The 19293-nt window shown below is 58.8% G+C and overlaps 1 protein-coding gene across 1 annotated transcript in view; it reads left to right on the forward strand.

Moving 5' to 3' along the window:
* Positions 1-8199: 8199 nt before the first annotated feature.
* The window catches only part of LOC122387599 (nascent polypeptide-associated complex subunit alpha, muscle-specific form-like), a 56666-nt gene continuing 45572 nt past the window's right edge, over positions 8200-19293 (forward strand). Inside the window, exon 1 of the mRNA XM_043377939.1 lies at positions 8200-8464. Within this exon, the coding sequence (XP_043233874.1) occupies positions 8418-8464 (47 nt within the window). The 5' untranslated portion in view covers positions 8200-8417. The remainder of the gene's footprint in view (positions 8465-19293) is intronic.

Here is a 19293-nt window from a genome sequence, read left to right on the forward strand (position 1 = left end):
GCGACTCTGGTCCGGGGTGTGTTGTAAAAACTCTACTGCGCGGCGTGGCCCCAATTGTTCCTAGTCGGTGACTCATCAGAAAGTACAGCAACCCAGCATCACTGGCCTTTGCCACCAGCCGTATCGTCCGCATAGGATGGTGACTGCATCCGTGGCGCGGGTCCCCGGCTGGCCGCTGAATTAGGTACAGTCTGCCCCCGCGCATGGTGCTGATCAGACCCCCCCGGCGCTGACTCCCCTGTCTTCGGCCACCTTCTCTCGTCGCCGCCTTGGCTCGGCTCAGCTCAGTTGCCTGTCGCCAGCTGGGTGTTCCTCCTTCGTCACTCAGCTTCCAACCAGGCCGAAACAGCCAGCTCAGCTGCCAAACCCGTGATGGTTAAAGCATGTTAAAGTAATCGCGCTGATTGGAAACTAGCCCTGGTGCCCCGGACCCCACTGGAGTGGGGTCCGGGGCTGGAACTAGTCCCGGACCCCACTCGCTGGCCTGGCAAGCTTATCTTTGACCTGAAGATAAATATATTAATAGGTATTGAGCCTTAAAAGAATGTCTTCCATTGCTGTGCCTTTTATTGCGATCCAGTCTCAACCTGCGCCGCATGGCTCCCGGAAGAACGTCTCGCTGTTGTGGTTGTCTCTCGGCTCCAGAGATGGCAGCACTGTAGCGGGCCTTGGAACTCCCCGGTCCGTCTGGGTGCCGCGCCGCAGCTGACCGGGCGGGCAGGCAAAGGCAGTCAGTCCCCAAATAAACAGCAGGCAGTGGAGCCGCGGCATTTTCCACCTTTGTTGCGGGCTACTGAAGCTCGGACAGCGCAGTACTCGGTTTAGGTACCGTGCGACAGCTTCTTTTATTTCAAATTGATTGAGGATAGACATGAGACTGTATTGTCAGTCACTCGGAAATCGGAAATCAACACCCTTTCAGTATGACAGCAGTTGTTTTATTTTGGACACATTTTTTTAACACTTGCAATTTTTGCCTTTTGCCGAATTGGGGGGGGGGGGGAGTTAGGACGCAATGGTGGACGCAATGTTATATGTGGTGGAGCAGTCCGCTAAAGAAAAGATGAGGCGGTGTTTGAGGATTGGATCGGTGTGTGAACTGTGGAGGACTGGGAGTCTGGGACGCTGTGTGGAGGACTGTGTGGAGGTCCGGGACGCTGTGTGGAGGACTGTGTGAAGGTCCGGGACGGTGTGTGAAGAACTGTGTGGAGGGCTGGGCCTGGGACGGTGTGTGGAGGGCTGTGTGGAGGGTTGTGTCAGTGCGCCGTGTGGAAGGCTGGGACGCAGCTGTGCTGCCATGTGGAAGGCTGGGACGCTGTGCTGCCATGTGGAAGGCTGGGACGCTGTGCTGCCATGTGGAAGGCTGGGACGCTGTTTTGCCGCGGAGAATCGTCCCGCCCCTGTGCTGACGGCGGTGTGTCTGTCCGTTTCCAGGCTGTGACCGCTGCACTGACTGGCCCCTGACCGCCATGTCCGGTAAGTGTCCAGGAGCCGCCGGTGTGTACCCGACCTTAGCTTGCGTAGCGTGTGCTTGAAGACCTATGTCAACGTCGGACCGTGACTCGCCGTCCCGTGCTCATGACTGACGTGACTACGTTAACAAGGTTTTGCACCCCTCCCCCCAAAAACAAATCGGCTCTTATCCTGCTATATCTTCGATGTAGCACCACTTTTAACCCGCGCCCCGTAGGGCTACCGGCGGACCCTACCACCCGTAGGGGGGGGGGGGGGGCGTTTCGGCCCCCCCTAAGATCTCGGAAATTTACCGGCCGATTTTCAACATTCAAACGGCGTTCGATAGCCCCACCGCGGAACTACCTTGTGACCAAATTTCATTGACCTAGGTCAAACCGATGACGTCACAGGTCAGGTCAAAGGTCAGATTTTCACCGTTCACAGGCATTTCAAGAAATGTGTTGTGAAATCGAGTAAATTGGTAAGTTATTGAAAACCATCGATGGTACATTGTTCTTCAAACACATTTTTCGCTATCTGAGGTCACTGACCCCAGGTCAGGTCACAGAGGTCAGGTCACTGGGGGTCACAATATGAAAGTATCGTGTGATACATGTTTTATGGTCCATTTTACATGACAAATGCGATTATGTGGGTCAGGCAGCCTTTGGGGCCAGCTTAGGTCACGTTTTGGTGAAGGTCAGGTCAAGATCAGGTCAAATTAGGTCAAATTTTAAAGTTGATATTTTTGCATAAAATGGGTATCTATTCGATGCAGCTCGTCACGGGGAGTCCAATGGTGGTCTTGGTTTTGCCCCACGTAGTCTAGAATTGCTAAAAATTGAGTTTGAAAATTTGACGTCATCATTTTTGAACAGTTTTTTCGCTGTAACTTGGTCAAAAAACGAGATATTGATCTGAAATTTGGTATGTAGTTAGAGGACGGTAGGTACTATCACATATATTTCGTTTTTTTTCGAAACTCAAATTTTTTTGGATTTTTCGCTAATATATACAAAAAATTGCATTTTTGATTTTTGGGGGTCAAAAATCAAAAAAATTCAAAAATCCGAGATAGCAGTTTTGTAGCCCTGTCAATTCTACACCTTTTATGTTCCGATCATTTTTCTGTATCTTCAAAGCTGTAGGCCTGACAGCTCTTCTCGCGAAGGTCTTTTTTCGGTCGAAAATGGCAGAACATGACGTCATTCTGACGTCATTTGTGGCCAACCTATCATAGCCTCTGGAAAATTTTTAGGTCACAATGTGTAAAATTGATGCCCGGAGGGGTCCTGAAAGTTTGGTGGCGATATCTCCAGCCGTTTAGGAGATATCGACGGAAAAGGACAGGGGGGGGGGCGTTTCGGCCCCCCCCTACGGGGCGCGGGTTGCTTCGGAATGCTGATATACTGAGTTTTCAGCCCAACGTCATTGACTGGAGGGAGGTTTTTTTTTCTTACCGCTCAGTTGAAATGAAGTACGTATGTTGAAGCGAAACGTTCCAGGCGGCACTGGTAAGGGAGGGCGATGTGTCAATGTTTCAGAAACGCATTCTAACTTGCATTCACTGGTTCGGTGTCTAATTTCTTGTAGATTGTATACCCATCTCGGCTTTTTGAGGTTATTTAAAATGTGTATTTATTTGATTTTTGGTCACAACACAAAAACTTATTTAATGAATCTGTTGATGGTTATCGCGTTATTGTCTCATCCTCCTTTTACATGATTGAATTTCTCACTTTTATCATCAGCCCAGGTTTGTATTTTGATCGCCTCTTGGCACATATCTGCTCTATCAAGTTTATCATTCAAAAGTAGAAGTGTTGATTGAACTGATACCTATCCGCTATCCAGCGCTGGCCGTGTGTACTGTGTATGCAGTCTGGCCGGGGGCGGGCGGGCCGCCGCGCTGGCCGGTGGGCACACTGTGCGCGGCTGGTGACAGCTGACCTTTCCGCCGGCCGTACTCGCCTCCGGTGTGGGTGGCGTGGCCACGGGGACGGGACGGGGGAGGACGTCCACTGAACCCTATTGATCGGACGCCGGGCCCGACTACGCCTGTGCTCTGTTCTCGCCTGGGGTTTCATTGAGCGTCACCGTGCCGGCTGAACGTGATACGATAATCATCGACCCCTTGAGCGCGACCCCTGCTGGAGCCACACCCGCGTCCACTGCGGTCACTGCGGGGTAGCCATGCACCGGTGAGGTGTGCCAATGGCCGGCTCACCGGTCCGTCGGTGTCGTGCACCCTGGTACACTCTGTCTTAAAAGTACCGCGCAAAGTGACGGTGGATCCATCAAGCCTGACCGAGGAAGGGCCTGCTGAATTTGAAAGTCACCGAAAAATTGAGCTGGGGAATGGACGAGGATGTCAATTGCTTCGATGACTCAAATTCAGCAAGCCCTTCCTCGGTCAGGCTTGATGGATCCACCGTCACTTTGCGCGGTACTTTTAAGACAGACTGTACACTGGTCATGGTGGGAGTGTCTGCAGTATTGAGCCAGCAGCGCAGGACCGTCTGCGGGACGGGGCGGGCTGTCTGCGGACTGAGTATCTGTTCGTCTGTGGTAATGGGTGCCTGTTTGTCTGTGGGCGAGGTGTCTGCGGTACTCGTCTGCGGGACTGGCCGATGTATCTGCGGGACCGGCCGGCCGCCACGGCCCGTCGGCCGGCCGATCGGACTCGCCGGCTGTTGTCTATTTCGGTCGGCCGCCGACGCCACGTGCCGGCGCCGTGGTGGGTGGACGGCGGGTGCCGACTCGGTGCCGAGTGGGTGCCGGGTAGGTGGTTACTGGCTAGCTGACCGCGCCCGTCCGCCGCCCGCTGCACTGGTAGGTGCTCGGTGGTGCCGGGCACCTCCCCGTCAGACTGGGGAGGCGTTGGGAGGTCTGCTCTGAGGAGGCGCTGCTCAGCGGCGCTGGATGGAGGGGTCCCCATCAGACTGGGGAGGCGAGCACATCAGTCCGAATCGGCCCCAGGCTGGCAGAAGGGCGGCGCTGCGCGATTCGGCTATGTGTGCGCAGAGCGCGGTACCAGGAGACGCGCCTGCGTGCTGACTGCTGATGTAGCGCTGAACCCTGAGGCGCAGAGGGAGGGCAGGTGCTGAACCCGCGGCCACGCCTGGGGTGCAGAGAGGTGTTACCCCGGGTACAGCGAGGTGTCCTCAGGTGCTGAACCTTGGAATGTGCCCGGAGAGCAGAGACGCAGGGGGGCAGGTGTTAAACCCGCGGCCCGCGATCTTACCTGTGGTACAGATGAGTGTGACTCCAGACACTAGGTGTTGAACCTTGCAATATGCCCAGTGTGACTATCGAGACGTCTTTGACCTATCACTGGATGTCTTTGACAGCCACGATCAGCCATTCATTTGGGTGGATTCGGACCGGCTCCCAGATGGGACGGGGACGGGCTGATGGAGCGAGATGCCCCGGTCACGGGCCGCTCCGGTCGGCGGCTCCGGTCGGACGCTCCGAGCGGCAGCTCCGGCCGGCCGCTCCGGTCGGCGGCTCCGCGTCACCTGTGACGCCGTAGCCAGGAGTGGGAGGCCGGAGGGGGGGGGGGGGGGCGGAATGCCGAACACCGGGCCGGCGCGGCGCTGTGCCCAAGGTCTGACTGAGGCCGGCCGGGTGGGCGGGTGAAGAGGGCTGCGGTCCTGGTCAGAGCTGTGTAGTGTGTATTAAACGAGTGGGGAGAGACTGGAGAGGGGCTGCGGTCCTGGTTAGAGCTGTGTACCGTGGTAGACGGTAGTACACTCGGGGGCAGATTGATGTTCCACCACTCCCTACCTATTGGGCTCCCATGGCTCAGCACTGGCTGCTGCCAGTGTTGCCTGCCCTCAGCACTGCTCAGCAGGGCAGGCCACACTGGCAGCAGCCAGTGCTGAGCCATGGGAGCCCGATGGGTAGGGAGTGGTGGAACATCAATCTGCCCCCGAGTGTACCCTGGCTTACTGGTCGTTTGACCGCGCGTATGTTGATTTAGCGGCTTCATCGAGCGTCCCTAGCTCCGCGGGACAAAAGTCATGCCTACCGCTAATGAAATGCGGATCTTGTTTGGCGCTACATGCTACACTGGTTTTTAAATGTGTCTCAAACAATGGACGTTAGTTGTAAAGCCCATCCTGGTTCACTAAGTGGTGAACTTGTCCATTGCCATATCCAGTGCATATCGAGCGAGCTGCCATTGACTTCACGGAAGGTCAATGAGCCTAGGAATGTTTCATTATGCTTACTATTATAATTTTGATTTAGGTTCCTATTAGAATCCTTGGCGGGCGGTTTGATCGCGTGTGTCCCAGTCCAGTTTTGTCTAGTTGCTGGAAACACCCGGTAAATTGTGTGTACGCCACACCCTACATGTAATTAGCGGTGTCAGTTCACATTGAGTTGAAGCCTGCCTCGTATTCATTCAGCACCTGGCGGTGCTGCTGCAGGGTCCGTGGGTCTGGTTTGTGCCGGGTGCGTATTATTTAGGCCAGGGTTCATAATGTCCAGGGTACGATGTGTCCAGTGCTCGAAATGACCAGTGCCTTGAATTGGCCAGTGTTCATATTGTCCAGGGTTTGCATGGTCCAAATGTGGCCAACTGGCTGCAGATAAGGTAAATTCAAAGAGGCCAGGGTTCATAATGTCCAGGGCACGATGTGTCCAGTGCTCGAAATGGCCAGGGTTCATAATGTCCAGGGCACGATGTGTCCAGTGTTCGAAATGGCCAGGGTTCATAATGTCCAGGGCACGATGTGTCCAGTGTTCAAAATGGCCAGTGCCTTGAATTGGCCAGAGTTCATAGTGTCCAGGGATTACACAGTCAACCAAACCAAACCAAACCTAACCTAACCTAACCTAACCTAACCTAACCTAAGGTAATGATGTTTGCCTACCGGGGATAAGGAAATAGTTTCTCGCATGAATAGATTGCAAGCAATAGTAAATCAAATATTTTTAGGTTAAGTGGTTATGCATCAGGCTTCAGGCCTTCGGCCTGAAGCCAGATACATAACCACTTAACCTAAAAATATTAGATTTACTATTGCCTGTAATCTCTCCTAAGGCATTGCCTTCGGCACTGCACTGCTTCGCATTGAGCTGGTTCCGTGTTTTTACATAATGACGTCACTTTCAATGACTATGTAATCCGTGGACATTATGAACTCTGGCCCATTCAAGGCACTGGCCATTTTGAACACTGGACACATCGTTCCCTGGACATTATGAACCCTGGCCATTTCGAACACTGGACACATCGTGTCCTGGACATTATGAACCCTGGCCATTTCGAACACTGGACACATCGTGCCCTGGACATTATGAACCCTGGCCTCTTTGAATATACCCTATCTGCAGCCAGTTGGCCGCATTTGGACCATGCAATCCCTGGACATTATGAACTCTGGCCTATTCAAGGCACTGGCCATTTCGACACTGGGCATATCGTACCCTGGACATTATGAACCCTGGCCAGAATGAATGTTCCCCGTTTGTGCCAGTATCCCGTGCCGGCCGTCACCCCCCCCCCCCCCCCGGCGGCGCCGCTGGCGACCGCACGGACTACGGACGGCGGCAGCTGGCCGGCCGGCCGGCCGACTGGAATGCTGGGCCTCTGCCGGGGCTGGGACCGCCGCCGACCGCATGCACTATGTTCAGTGGCCGCCGACCGCCTGCACTGTGTTCAGTGGCCGGCCGACCGCCTGCACTGTGTTCAGTGGCCGCCGACCGCCTGCACTGTGTTGAGTGGTCGGCCTGCACTATGTTCAGTGGCCGCCGACCGCCTGTACTGTGTTCAGTGGCCGGCCGACTGCCTGGACTGTGTTGGGTGGCCGCCGACCACCTGCACTGTGTTGAGTGGCCGGGGGTTGCGCCGGGGGTCTGTTCAGTGGATGGCCGACGACCTAAGAAGGTGTGCTCAGAGGTCAGGCCCTGTTGGTTCCCTGCCATTGGACTTCTTGGGCTTTTTAGGTCCTCGGTATTCGCCCATGTGACCTTCCAACGTTGTGGCGGGGCTGGACTGCCGGTCTGGTAATTACAGCCCCCTGAAACCTCTACATTTTGAAGGCAGGTTACGCATGGATTTCTAATTACCGGCTAGCCCCCGGCCTCGTGGAAACCCTCTGCCGTGTCGATTGGACCCGTCATTTCCGGGGCCTGTGGGCTGAGGGCGGGACTTGATGAGCCTGCCGGCCGAGCACCAGGGAGCGTCGCCGCCGCGATGTGGCTGATGACATCGGTGTCCGATCTGGCGTCCCGCCTGCCGTACTGCCGTATGTCTGTCGTATGTCTCATCATCGGAATGCTGCTGACACACTGGGAGTAACTGGACGAATACTTTGTCCAGCTGCACATTATTAACACACCGAGCTGAACACAGGTCACTCAGCCGAGCATCTCAAATGTGGTCTGGTTCAAGCCACCTACCAAGCAGGAAATTGCCAGAGATTCTGTCAAAAGGTGTCCGTGGAGAGTGGCAATGGGCCGGAGTCGCCGTGCAGGTACCGCTCTGAACCTCATCCTGATCCGCTCTGAACCTCATTACTGACGAGTTAATCCGGGGCGGGCAGGGGCTGTCACACCGAGAGGACTGATGGGGACTGATCTGACGGCGGGAGGAGGCGGCCTCCATTCAGGTGGAGTGGGGTGCCTGTCGGCGCCGGTGGTGGCGCCGCGCCGCGCCGCGCCGCTCGCGCCGCCCTCTCGGCGCGGCTCGGCCGTGGCTGGGTCCGGCGGCCGGCCGACGCCAGACGCCCGTGAGAGGCCGCCGCGTGAGGTGGTGGTGCTGTGTGTGCTGCGCGGCCGGCGCGCGACGGGCCGCCGCCCGACCGCCAGTGGCCCTGTGACAGTGTGTCTGTGTCTGTGTGTGTGTGCCGCGGCGGGCCCCGTGTGACGGCGCGTGTGGCCGGCAGGAGGCGAGGTGCCGATGTGAGCCGGCCGCGGCAGCGACAGACGCGGCTGGGACCGCCGCCGACGCCATGTACAACTCAGCCAACAACCCCATGCTCAAGGGCTATGTCTCCAGGTGAGTGGGTCTCCGGGCGCCGCTGTGACCGCTGTACTGGGTGGTGGGTGTGTCGGGGCGGTGTTGACTGGTACGGGCCCGCCGTCACCCCCGCCGCCCCCGGCGCGGCGCGCGCCACCGGCAGCTGGTGGAGTGTTTCGTCATCCTCGGCGGCCGGCTCCGGTCGGGCCGGTGCTGTGGGGCTCCCCGTCCCTCTCCCCGCGGCGGCGATCGGCACACCGAGGGGCTGCGGCCGCGGGGCTCCCCGGCCGGCCCGTTACACAGGGGCCCTGATGATGTTCACTCGTGCCTGTCACCGTGCCGCCGTGTCTGTCGTATGTCGCTCGCTGCACTCTGCGCTCTGTGTGTGATGGCGGTAACTGGTGCGTGCTCCTGCTGACTGCTGTGTTTGCCGTCCGTGCCCCGCGCTGACGGCTCCTCCCTGAGATTATTGGTCGATATCGCCGGTCTGTCGGCTCAGCCAGGACAGCTCAGGGAGGCCGGCCGGCGCGGCAGGGGGTGAGCAGAGGGCCGAGACCAGAGGGGAGTGACCTGGGAACATTCCGAGCGGCGCCGTCCGCGCCTGTCTCTGGGCAGAGCCGGCACGGCAGGCTCCCACTCCCCAGTTCACCGGGTGTCCCGCCGCGGACCGGTGTCACCTCCGGGACTGGGTTTGTGTTTACGGTTAAGTGTGCAGCTCACGGGGAGTGCCGCCGTGCCGTGGGCTCGGTCCGGCTGTTTACGCAGTGACGACCGTCCCGCCGATTGTTCTGGAACGATCACCGGCGGGTGCTCCAGCGCGTGCGAGCGGCGTCTATGCCGCCACGCGTGCGTCCTCTCTCCGGTATGAAGGGGCGCCCCGAGTATGGAGGGGCGTCTCCAGGGCCACCTGGACTTGCGGTGGGGGGGGGGGGGGGGGGGGTCGGTATGTGGTTCAGTGGCCCGTGCGGTGGTCCACAGGTGACGGGCGGGGAGGGGCGGCGCTGGAGCGGCCCAGCGCCTGTCGGCACCCGCCGCCAGCCGCCGGGAAGCGCGCGCGCTGCGGTCGTCGACCCGCGCCACCTGATGATGCCCTTTTTGCGGCGCGATCGCGGCGCCCAGCGTGTTTTCTCACAGACGGCCCGCGGCGTCCGGTCGCCGCGACTGGCTGTCCGGCCGGGGAGGAAGGGAGGGAGGGCTGTGGCATCTCTCGACAGTGGGGAGGGAGGGAGGGAGGGGCTGTGGCAGCTCTCGCTAGTGGGGAGGGAGCGAGGGGAAGGCTGTGGCATCTCTCGACAGTGGGGAGGGCTGTGTCAGCTCTCGACAGTGGACAGGGGCCGCTGGTTCCCCTGGCAGTGTCGGACGCTGCCGTGAGAGCCGTATTTGGCGCTGACAGCTGCACCTAGTCGACAAAACTGTCTGCGCTGCAGTGCCGCCGTCACCGCGGCTGCCGCTGCCATCGCCTCCCGACAGGCAGCTTTTTTGCGGACGGCGGCTTTCACCGGTGGGCCGCGGAGCGTGGCGTCGAGCGTGCCTGTGAGCGTGGCGCGGAGCGGGTCTGCGGACGGCCGGCGCCGGCTGACCGCTCTCCGCTCAGCCTGCACGTGGAGCCTCTGGCACTCACCGTCCATCACCGCAGCGCTGTCGGGGGTACATCTGCACCCTGAACGGTACAGATGTCAAATGGTGTCACCCACTGACTGTCCAGTGTCCGCCGGCCAGCACAGTGCCGCAGCCGAGGCCGCGGCGCCAGCGGCACATGACTGGGTGACGGGAAACCGCCGCTGGTGGGCTCGGGCCGCGAACATGGGCAGGTACGAGTGTGATCTGGGCTTAGCGCCCAAAATAGAGATGATATGCGCTCTGACACATGGATGCTTCCGGAGAATCCTTGTGCTGATTGCCAGCATAGGGTTCTTATCTCCCACCGGCAGTCACTTGGCTGTGATGTTTCATAAGCTGAATTGGTGATGAATTATAGCTCCATGTTAACTCGTGTTTAGCCCGCTCCATCGGTCGTTCGGTCGTCAGTTTCATTGTGTGATGTTTCACGACCGTTTGGTTTCGCTCTCGCTGCGCGGCAGTCGTCCCGCCGACATCTGTTTGATATCTGTTCTCTCACCGGCCGCCGGCCGGCGCGCCTCCTCCCTGGGCGGGCCTGGGCGGCGGCACCACAACCACGCGCGACCCACTGCCGAGACCGGCTCACCGTTACCGGACGGACCGTGACGTCACTCTGACGTCACACCGGGCGGCCGTGCAACGGAGGAAGGAAGCCGACCGGCCGGAGCGGAGCGGAGCGGAGCGGAGCGGAGCCGGGTGGAGTGGCCAGCCGGAGCGGAGCCGTGTGGAGTGGCCGGCCGGAGCGGAGCGGAGCGGAGCTGGGTGGAGTGGCCAGCCGGAGCGGAGCCGTGTGGAGTGGCCGGCCGGAGCGGAGCCGGGTGGAGTGGCCGGCCGGCCGGTCGGGCCCGCCGCGCCGCTGCTGGTCGGCGGCCGGTCGGCACCGGAGCACAGGTCAACGACCAGGGCGACACGCCGCGCCGGACCCGGACGGACGCGCCGCCGAGCGGAGCTGCCGCAGCCGCCGCCGTCTGTCCGCCGTGAGGTCCCACCGGACCGGGGCCCGCGGCCCGGAGCGGGGGCACTCTGTCCCCGCCAGCCCCCGCCGCCCATCGCTCCCTCCCCGACACGGCGCGGGAGTTGCTGAAACGACCGAGCTCTGGAACTGAGGCACGCAGCACACACGCACACACCCGCCCACAAACACCTCGGTGACCCGCCGACCTTGGCCGGGGTAACGGTCGGCCGCCGCGACGCGCACCCCGCCACCGGCGGCGGCGGAGCGCGGCGTTTTGGCCTCCCCGAGCGGGGACACGGTGGCCGTGGAGGCGCCCCGGCACCGGCGGCCGTGTCGAGGTCGGGCGGTCGCCGGCCGCCGGTCGCCGGTCTCCGCTCGCCGTCTCCGTGTGGCGGGGACGGTGTCCGTCTGTCCGACGGACGGACTGTGCCCGCCCCGCCGGCGGCGCCGCAGCCGACCCCGCGGCCGGTGTGACATTTAGCGGCGCCCTGCAGCACTGCGCGGCCGTCACGGCGGCGTCGGCCTCAGGACGGAGCCCCGCCGCTGGGCTGTGACCGCCGCCGCACCGACCGCGGTCGCTCGGCGCTCCGGTGCTGTTGCCCAGCTGGAGGCTGTTGATGCAGCCGCGCCCGGCCCGCTGCGGGCCGGGCGCGGGGTGCGGGGTGTGGGGTGTGCGGCGCGGGCCTCTGAGCGCCGCCAGGCGCCGCTACCGGCAGCCGGTGAGGCCTGTGTTCGGTGTTGGCTCAGGGTCCCTCCCCGGGTGACACGGTGTCGGCTCAGGGTCCCTCCCCGGGTGACACGGTGTCGGCTCAGGGTCCCTCCCCGGGTGACACGGTGTCGGCTCAGGGTCCCTCCCCGGGTGACACGGTGTCGGCTCAGGGTCCCTCCCCGGGTGACACGGTGTCAGCTTAGGATCCCTCCCCGGGTGACACGGTGTCGGCTCAGGGTCCCTCCCCGGGTGACACGGTGTCGGCTCAGGGTCCCTCCCCGGGTGACACGGTGTCAGCTTAGGATCCCTCCCCGGGTGACACGGTGTCGGCTCAGGGTCCCTCCCCGGGTGACACGGTGTCGGCTCAGGGTCCCTCCCCGGGTGACACGGTGTCAGCTTAGGATCCCTCCCCGGGTGACACGGTGTCGGCTCAGGGTCCCTCCCCGGGTGACACGGTGTCGGCTCAGGGTCCCTCCCCGGGTGACACGGTGTCAGCTTAGGATCCCTCCCCGGGTGACACGGTGTCGGCCAGGGTCCCTCCCCGGGTGACACGGTGTCGGCTCAGGGTCCCTCCCCGGGTGACACGGTGTCGGCCAGGGTCCCTCCCCGGGTGACACGGTGTCGGCCAGGGTCCCTCCCCGGGTGACACGGTGTCGGCCAGGGTCCCTCCCCGGGTGACACGGTGTCGGCTCAGGGTCCCTCCCCGGGTGACACGGTGTCAGCTTAGGATCCCTCCCCCGGTGACACGGTGTCGGCTCAGGGTCCCTCCCCGGGTGACACGGTGTCGGCCAGGGTCCCTCCCCGGGTGACACGGTGTCGGCTCAGGGTCCCTCCCCGGGTGACACGGTGTCGGCTCAGGATCCCTCCCCGGGTGACACGGTGTCGGCTCAGGGTCCCTCCCCGGGTGACACGGTGTCGGCCAGGGTCCCTCCCAGAGCGAGTGGTGGGAGAGAGACGGGGAGATCTCGAACGGAACACGGACTGCGGGGTGGGACAGCAGCGGGACAGTGGGGCGGCAGCGGGACAGTGGGACATTGGGGCGGCAGCGGGCAGTGGAGCGGCAGCAGGATAGTGGGGCGGGAGCGGGGTAGTGGGACAGCAGCGGGACAGTGGGGCGGCAGCGGGACAGTGGGACAGCAGCGGGATAGTAGGACAGTAGCGGGACAGTGGGACAGCAGCGGGATAGTGGGACAGCAGTGGGACAGTGGGACAGCAGCGGGACAGTGGGACAGCAGCGGGATGGTGGGGCGGTGGCGGGACAGTGAAGCGGCCTGGGGAAGGACCTCCGACGGCGATAGCGACACTCGCGGCGCTGGATACTCGCGGCGCTGACATATTGCAGTCAGAGCGGCGCTGGATACTCGCGTCGCTGACATATTGCAGTCAGAGGCCAGGCGGAATGTCCACATCCCATCTATTTCGGGCTCCGTGGCTGCTGAAGCCGAATGCTTTGAAGCAGCTTGACTGAGGATTATAGACATGGTGTGTAGCGTCATTTCAGTTGATGCGCAGTATGCCATTTAATTAGGCTGGGTTCGTTTGTTGTGACGCTTTGAGTGCTATCTAATCTCTGAGTGTGTCGGGCCTTTATGTTGGCCGGTGCGCGGGATGGCCGTGCTGCCAGAATAGCGGCGCGGTAGCTCGGGCTTTGAACAGCGGGGTGTCAGGAGGCCCGCGTCGGTAGCTGGGGCCGCCGCCAGCCTCGCCCGCCGTCCGTCAGCTCACAACGGTCGGGCCGAGCCGCCTCACCTGCTGTCGTGATTGGGCACATTTCTGATCGGCGTGCCGCCCGCTCGCGACTGCCGCCCGGTGACGCAGCTGACACAGCTCCCGGCCGCACTGTGACCGAGGCCTGTGGGCCTGCTGCCTGAGTTACCCGCAGCGGCTCCAGACCGCCGCTTCCAGCGCCAGGGGCCGCTCAGCCACCCAGTCACCGGGGCCAGGGGCCGCTCAGCCACCCCGTCCGTCACCGGGGCCAGGGGCCGCTCAGCCACCCCCCCCCCCGTCCGTCACTGGGGCCAGGGGCCGCTCAGCCACCCCCCCGTCCGTCACTGGGGACAGGGGCCGCTCAGCCACCGGGGCCAGGGGGCCGCTCAGCCACCCCGTCCGTCACCGGGGCCAGGGGGCCGCTCAGCCACCCCGTCCGTCACCGGGGCCAGGGGCCGCTCAGCCACCCCATCCGTTACCGGGGCCAGGGGCCGCTCAGCCACCCCCCCCCCGTCCGTCACTGGGGCCAGGGGACGCTCAGCCACCGGGGCCAGGGGGCCGCTCAGCCACCCCGTCCGTCACCTGGGCAAGGGGCCGCTCAGCCACCCAGTCACCGGACTCCGCTGGCGGCATTGTGTGGACCGCCTTCCTCCGCAGAACTGGTTTGCACGAAGGTCGCATTAGCTGGCGTTTTTACGGAGTGTCGTGTACGGTCCCACTGCCGTGTCATCAGTTGGAGGCCGCGATGGTTTCCTGCCGAGATCCGGAGCCGTAGCCGGACCCGGACCGATCGGTCCCGGACGCCGCGCGCCGGAGAGGACCCGGATATTCCCAGGATAGATCCCCTGACACGGCAGTGGCGGGCCGCGAGAAACGGGTCCAACCCGGAAATACCACGAGCTGCAGCGACTCGCGAAGGTGTCATCCACCGTCCAAATGTTTATTGCCGTTTTGTTCATGGTTCTTACAGCTACATAGGCGATCCTTTCAGCGTGTTTTCACCGAATCTCAATCGTACCGTACTCCTGTTCTCATCGTGGCCCCAGTTCTCATGAAAAGGCCACGCCACCTGAAGATGCCAGTGCCACAAATTTTGTTCACGGACGGCATAGCCATAACCTGCAGAACCACATACAACTCTCCAGTGTACAGCGTAACTGGCTGCGATCAAACCGTGGCGCGGCCCTAATCCGCCCCGCACGGTCCGGACCTGCCGTTCACTCGGCTCAGTCGGGAGTGGGACCTGCCTGCGGTGCTGGCTTCAGGCGCTCCAAGGTCATGTCGGACTCAGCTGTTGCATTTACAGACGCCCCCCCCCCCCCTCCCCACTCGGCACTATGCTGGGCCGTCAGGGTGGGGTGGGCGGGGTCGGTGAGGTCGGACTGGCACCGGCCCCTGCCCTGGGGTCGGCAGCGCCGCCCGACACACAGCGACCCGGCGACAGGCACTTCCACCGTGGCGCCGCACGGTTTTGTAATGCGCGACGATTGGAGAGCGGAGGTTATGGCAGGCACCGAGAGGTGGTCATGGCGGATTGGATTATGTCGGATGGATGAATATACTCATTGAATCTCTGTGCTATAGAGGAACGATGCAAAGATATCAACAACGCGGCACCGCACCGACTCGTAAGCCCGAGGTGTACGATGGGGAGACGGACCGCGTTCAGGCGGCGATTGGAGGGGGCTGCTCGATTGGTGAAATGCACTCCACCCACATTGTTTCTAAGGCCCACTGGCGCTCCGAGCTCGATTCAAGACGAGAAGCACCAATGAATAAACAGACAAACGAGATTCCCTCTGGTTGCTGAGGTCGGGGGGGGGGGGCACACAGGGTCGGCAGAGGCTCTCCCCTGGTCCCGGCTCCCGTGTATTCACTCTGGTTAGTGAGCTCGGGGGCACACAGGGTCGGCAGAGGCTTTCCCCTGGTCCCGGCTCCCGTCAGTGGGGCCCTGGGCTGCGGACCCTCCTCCTCTCGCCGGTCGGGATCTCGGCTGACGGGTGGGCTCTCCAGCGCTGATGTCTCCGGCGTGCAGCGTGAACAGGCGCGGTCGGCCAGTCGCTGGGCACCGCTTCCGCTATGTGCTGCGCTCAGGCGACGGCGCCGACCCGGAGGCTGGGTACCATCTGCTGCCCAATTAGAGGCCGTTTTCGAAACCATGAATGGTGAAGGGCGAGGACGAATCTGATCTCTCAGCCGACTAAGCTACCCGGCTATAGAAATTTAGACATTTGCATACAACAGCCGTGGTGCCTTGTAAAGCCGCTGTCGTTTTGAGAGAGGCAAATACAAGTTTCCAAATATTTTCGAATGCGTATCTCGATTTTCCCTATTTGTGGCCAGGGATGTGACGTTAGGTAGTAAGTGTAACACACGCCTTTCTCCGTGTATTTTGTCCGTTTGTGATTTGAAACACTGCTGGTATGACGCCGTGCCGGGCAGACATGTGCTTGGATCCGGAAAAATGGATCTGAGATCCGATCCCATGGATCCCGATCCGAGATCCATTCAGATCATAGATCCAACCCCTCAATTTTGTCGAGAGATCTACTGGGATCATAGATCTGACCCTTCAATTTTGTCGCTAGATCCACTCGGACCATAGATCTGGCTCCCCAATTTTGTCGTGAGATCCATTGGGATCATAGCTCATAGGTGCTCAAAAATGTTAACAACTTTCTTTCATAAAAAGTTATGAATACCAAAGTATGGCTAGAAACAAACAATCTTATACAAAGGCCATATTAGTAAAGGCATCCAGTTACATTATACAGAATACAAAATAAAGGAGGCTCATGACGGTCACAACTTGAGAGAATTGAGTGACATGAAGATTGTTCACATACCAACAGAAAAGTTTGCATTAACAATTAACATAGAGGTAAGTCAAAGTAATGACTAATGAACGATACATTACTAGGCACCTACCACATCACAATTCATATTAGAATCTACATAATGATATTGATAAGACAATCTTGCATTAGACAACCATGAGGCTTTCCAGTTTACGGCTAACACAATTGATTGATAAACAATAAAAGATGATGCTGACAAATGTGGCTTGGTTAGGTAAAGGTATTTCAATCTATTGAAAGAAATATTTGATAAAATAAACTGAGATATAAACAAAAGTATAAAAATATTCAACAGCCTGCGGAAGCGATGGGAAGCGAAATATCAATTGTAATGGCCTTGGATATTTACCGTAAAATGATTATTCAATATCTAAATAGAACTCGTGACGTCATTTCAAATAACAAATGAGGTTAGCGTTCTACCTTCGAGTATAATGAAAATAAATAAAAAATTAAACTGGAAATGCAAAAGTCTGGAGTTTTTTCAAAAGGATGTTCAGTTTTTTTTTCTGCCTCACATGATTTTACGATACGATTGTTTGTGAATATCATCTTTGTAGCGTTGAATTTAATGACGTAAACGTAAGCTGAAACGGTATTACATGGCCCTGAGCTGGGTGTGCGCCTTGCATCTTTATTTTATTCACTTTTCAAAAGAATCACAATATCTTACGTCATTAGTTTGAAGGGCCTATTACGGGGAATCTTTTGGAATCATTACGGATTTAGTCAAATTGAGATTTTTCATTGGTCAAACGATAATGACGTAATAAAACAATATTACCAAAACGTGAGCTGTGAATTTCGTTTGTCTTTTTTTGGGAGGTTCTCTCATAACGAAAGCACAGCATGGCACCACACGGGGCACGATGCCAAAAGTAGGTAATCTGAAGAAGTTGATGCCATTTTTGAACTTGTATTTTTATTATTAGGAAAGTATTAGAGGTTGGTTGCTATTCTTACTAAATCGAAATTGTGTTGCACATACTAATAGCTCATACGAACATTCTGGATTGGGATTTCATACCTGGCAGAAGTGGATTGCTGGATTATTTTTAACAAAACTGACCTATTTGGCTTCCAGGTTTGATTTCCTAACATCTGTCCATAGGCGGCGGAACAGGGGGGCGGGGGGCGGGGGGTGGCACCAGGGTACAGTGCCCCCCATAGATTTTGGCATTTTAACATTAGCCCTACTGGCGTTGCATGGAAAAAATGGGACCAAAATGAAAATCTGCAGTGCCCCGCTGCCACTGCCACAAGCGATAGATGAGCAGTAATCGCCACGCACATCGTATGTGGATCGCTCTTAAATGTAAATACAATACAATACAATACACTGCATCTGTCTGTACTGTTTGTTCATTGAATTAAAGTGGCTGTAGCTTGTTGATAAGATTGCTGTCATGAAAAAGTAACAATTGGTCAAAAAAAGTAGCAATGTGCATGTTCTTGGTTTATTTTAAATGTAGTACAAATGTTGTTGATTTAAATTCAGATTTCATGATGATACCTAATGATTACAACTGGTCTTAACCATGTCCACAAGTGACAATTCTCAATTGTATTGCACTGTTAGGTGTACAATTATGTAGGATAAGGGTTTCATTGGCTACATGTTGTCGTGAGATCCATACAGATCATAGGTCCTCCACAAATTTTTGCCCGCTGGATCCACAGAGATCATAGATCCGACTCCTAAATTTTGTCGAGAGATCCATTCGGATCAAAGATCCAACCCCTGAATTTTGTCGAGAGATCCACTCGGAGCATAGATCCAACCCCTCTATTTTGTCGAGAGATCCACTGAGATCATAGATCCAGCTCTCGGATCCATGCACATGTCTGGTGCCGGGGCCATGTTATCCCAATCCAGTTAACATTCACCCTGTGCGCCGCCGTTTTACGATCCCGGCCCAGATATCGCCGGTGTCCGGACTGCTGCCATATGGGCTCCGCTCTCCCGGTCCCCCTCCTCTCTGTCGGTCCGTCTGATGTAGGTGTGATCGGTCTACCCGTGTCCCGCTCCGGGCCGTCCGTCCCCGCGGCCTCTGGGCACCGTCGGCAGTTTTATAACCGACCAATCGGTCCTGGGCGACCCATTTCGGATCGGCGCCCGTCCGTCCGTCCGCGTACCCCTGCGGCCGGCCGCCACAGTAGTCGCTCTGTGGGCGGCCGGGCGCTGCAGCGGCGGTCGGACCGGCGCCGCCACTTCCGTCCCGCCGAGCGCCGTGTCGTGACGGCCCTTTCCCACGGCGCCGGCCGTGACCCGTGACGGCGCGCGGCGCCCGTCACCGGCGGAGCGGGCGGACGGCGCGTCGGTGTCGGCGGTTTGTACAGCGAGAGCGGCGGCGGAGTAAAGGTCGAAGGTGGAGTGTGATGGGACGACATCGCTTCTAAACCAAAGAGGCCGGTGGGTTCGCCCTTAGACTGCAGGATGCCGGTGGTGTTCGCCGGTGGTTATTTACGATCAGTGCAGCTGGTGGCGTATCAACCAGCTCCTGGCTCGTGTATCAGTCTCTGTTTACATTGGAAGACTCCATCCAGATGGTAGCATCGCGGGCCTCAGGCCGATCAAAGGCGTGCTTTTGTCTAAGACAAGGACTGTCATCCCCAGCTCCAATCCATGTGGTGAAGAGAAAGCTTGACATTGGGGCCTTGCCGCCAAAGGCTTGCTGTCCGGTGCGAGCACCCCCAAACCTCATTACTGACCATCACTTGACACACCTGCTGCGGTCGCAGGTGCCACATCTATCGGCACTCGCTCGACGGATTGGTCTCTTATGTTCACCCAGTGCTTTTTTTCTTGTATCTCATCTTCTTTGGCTGTATGTGGCCTCATTTGCTCTTGTCGGCTCTCCTTTTCGTTCTTATCGGGCATCACCCGCCACCCGGACTTGTATGTCTGGTTCGCCTAGTCTCTCTCTCCTTGGCGTACTTTCGTTCTCTCTTTTCTACTCCTGTCACACAACGCTTCCTGTTTACTTTTACCTCTGTTGGTTTTTGGTACCTCGTCTTT

The sequence above is a fragment of the Amphibalanus amphitrite genome, unplaced genomic scaffold (assembly GCF_019059575.1).
Source record: "Amphibalanus amphitrite isolate SeventyFive unplaced genomic scaffold, NRLGWU_Aamphi_draft 000291F_arrow, whole genome shotgun sequence".
Classification (NCBI taxonomy): Eukaryota; Metazoa; Arthropoda; class Thecostraca; order Balanomorpha; family Balanidae; genus Amphibalanus; species Amphibalanus amphitrite.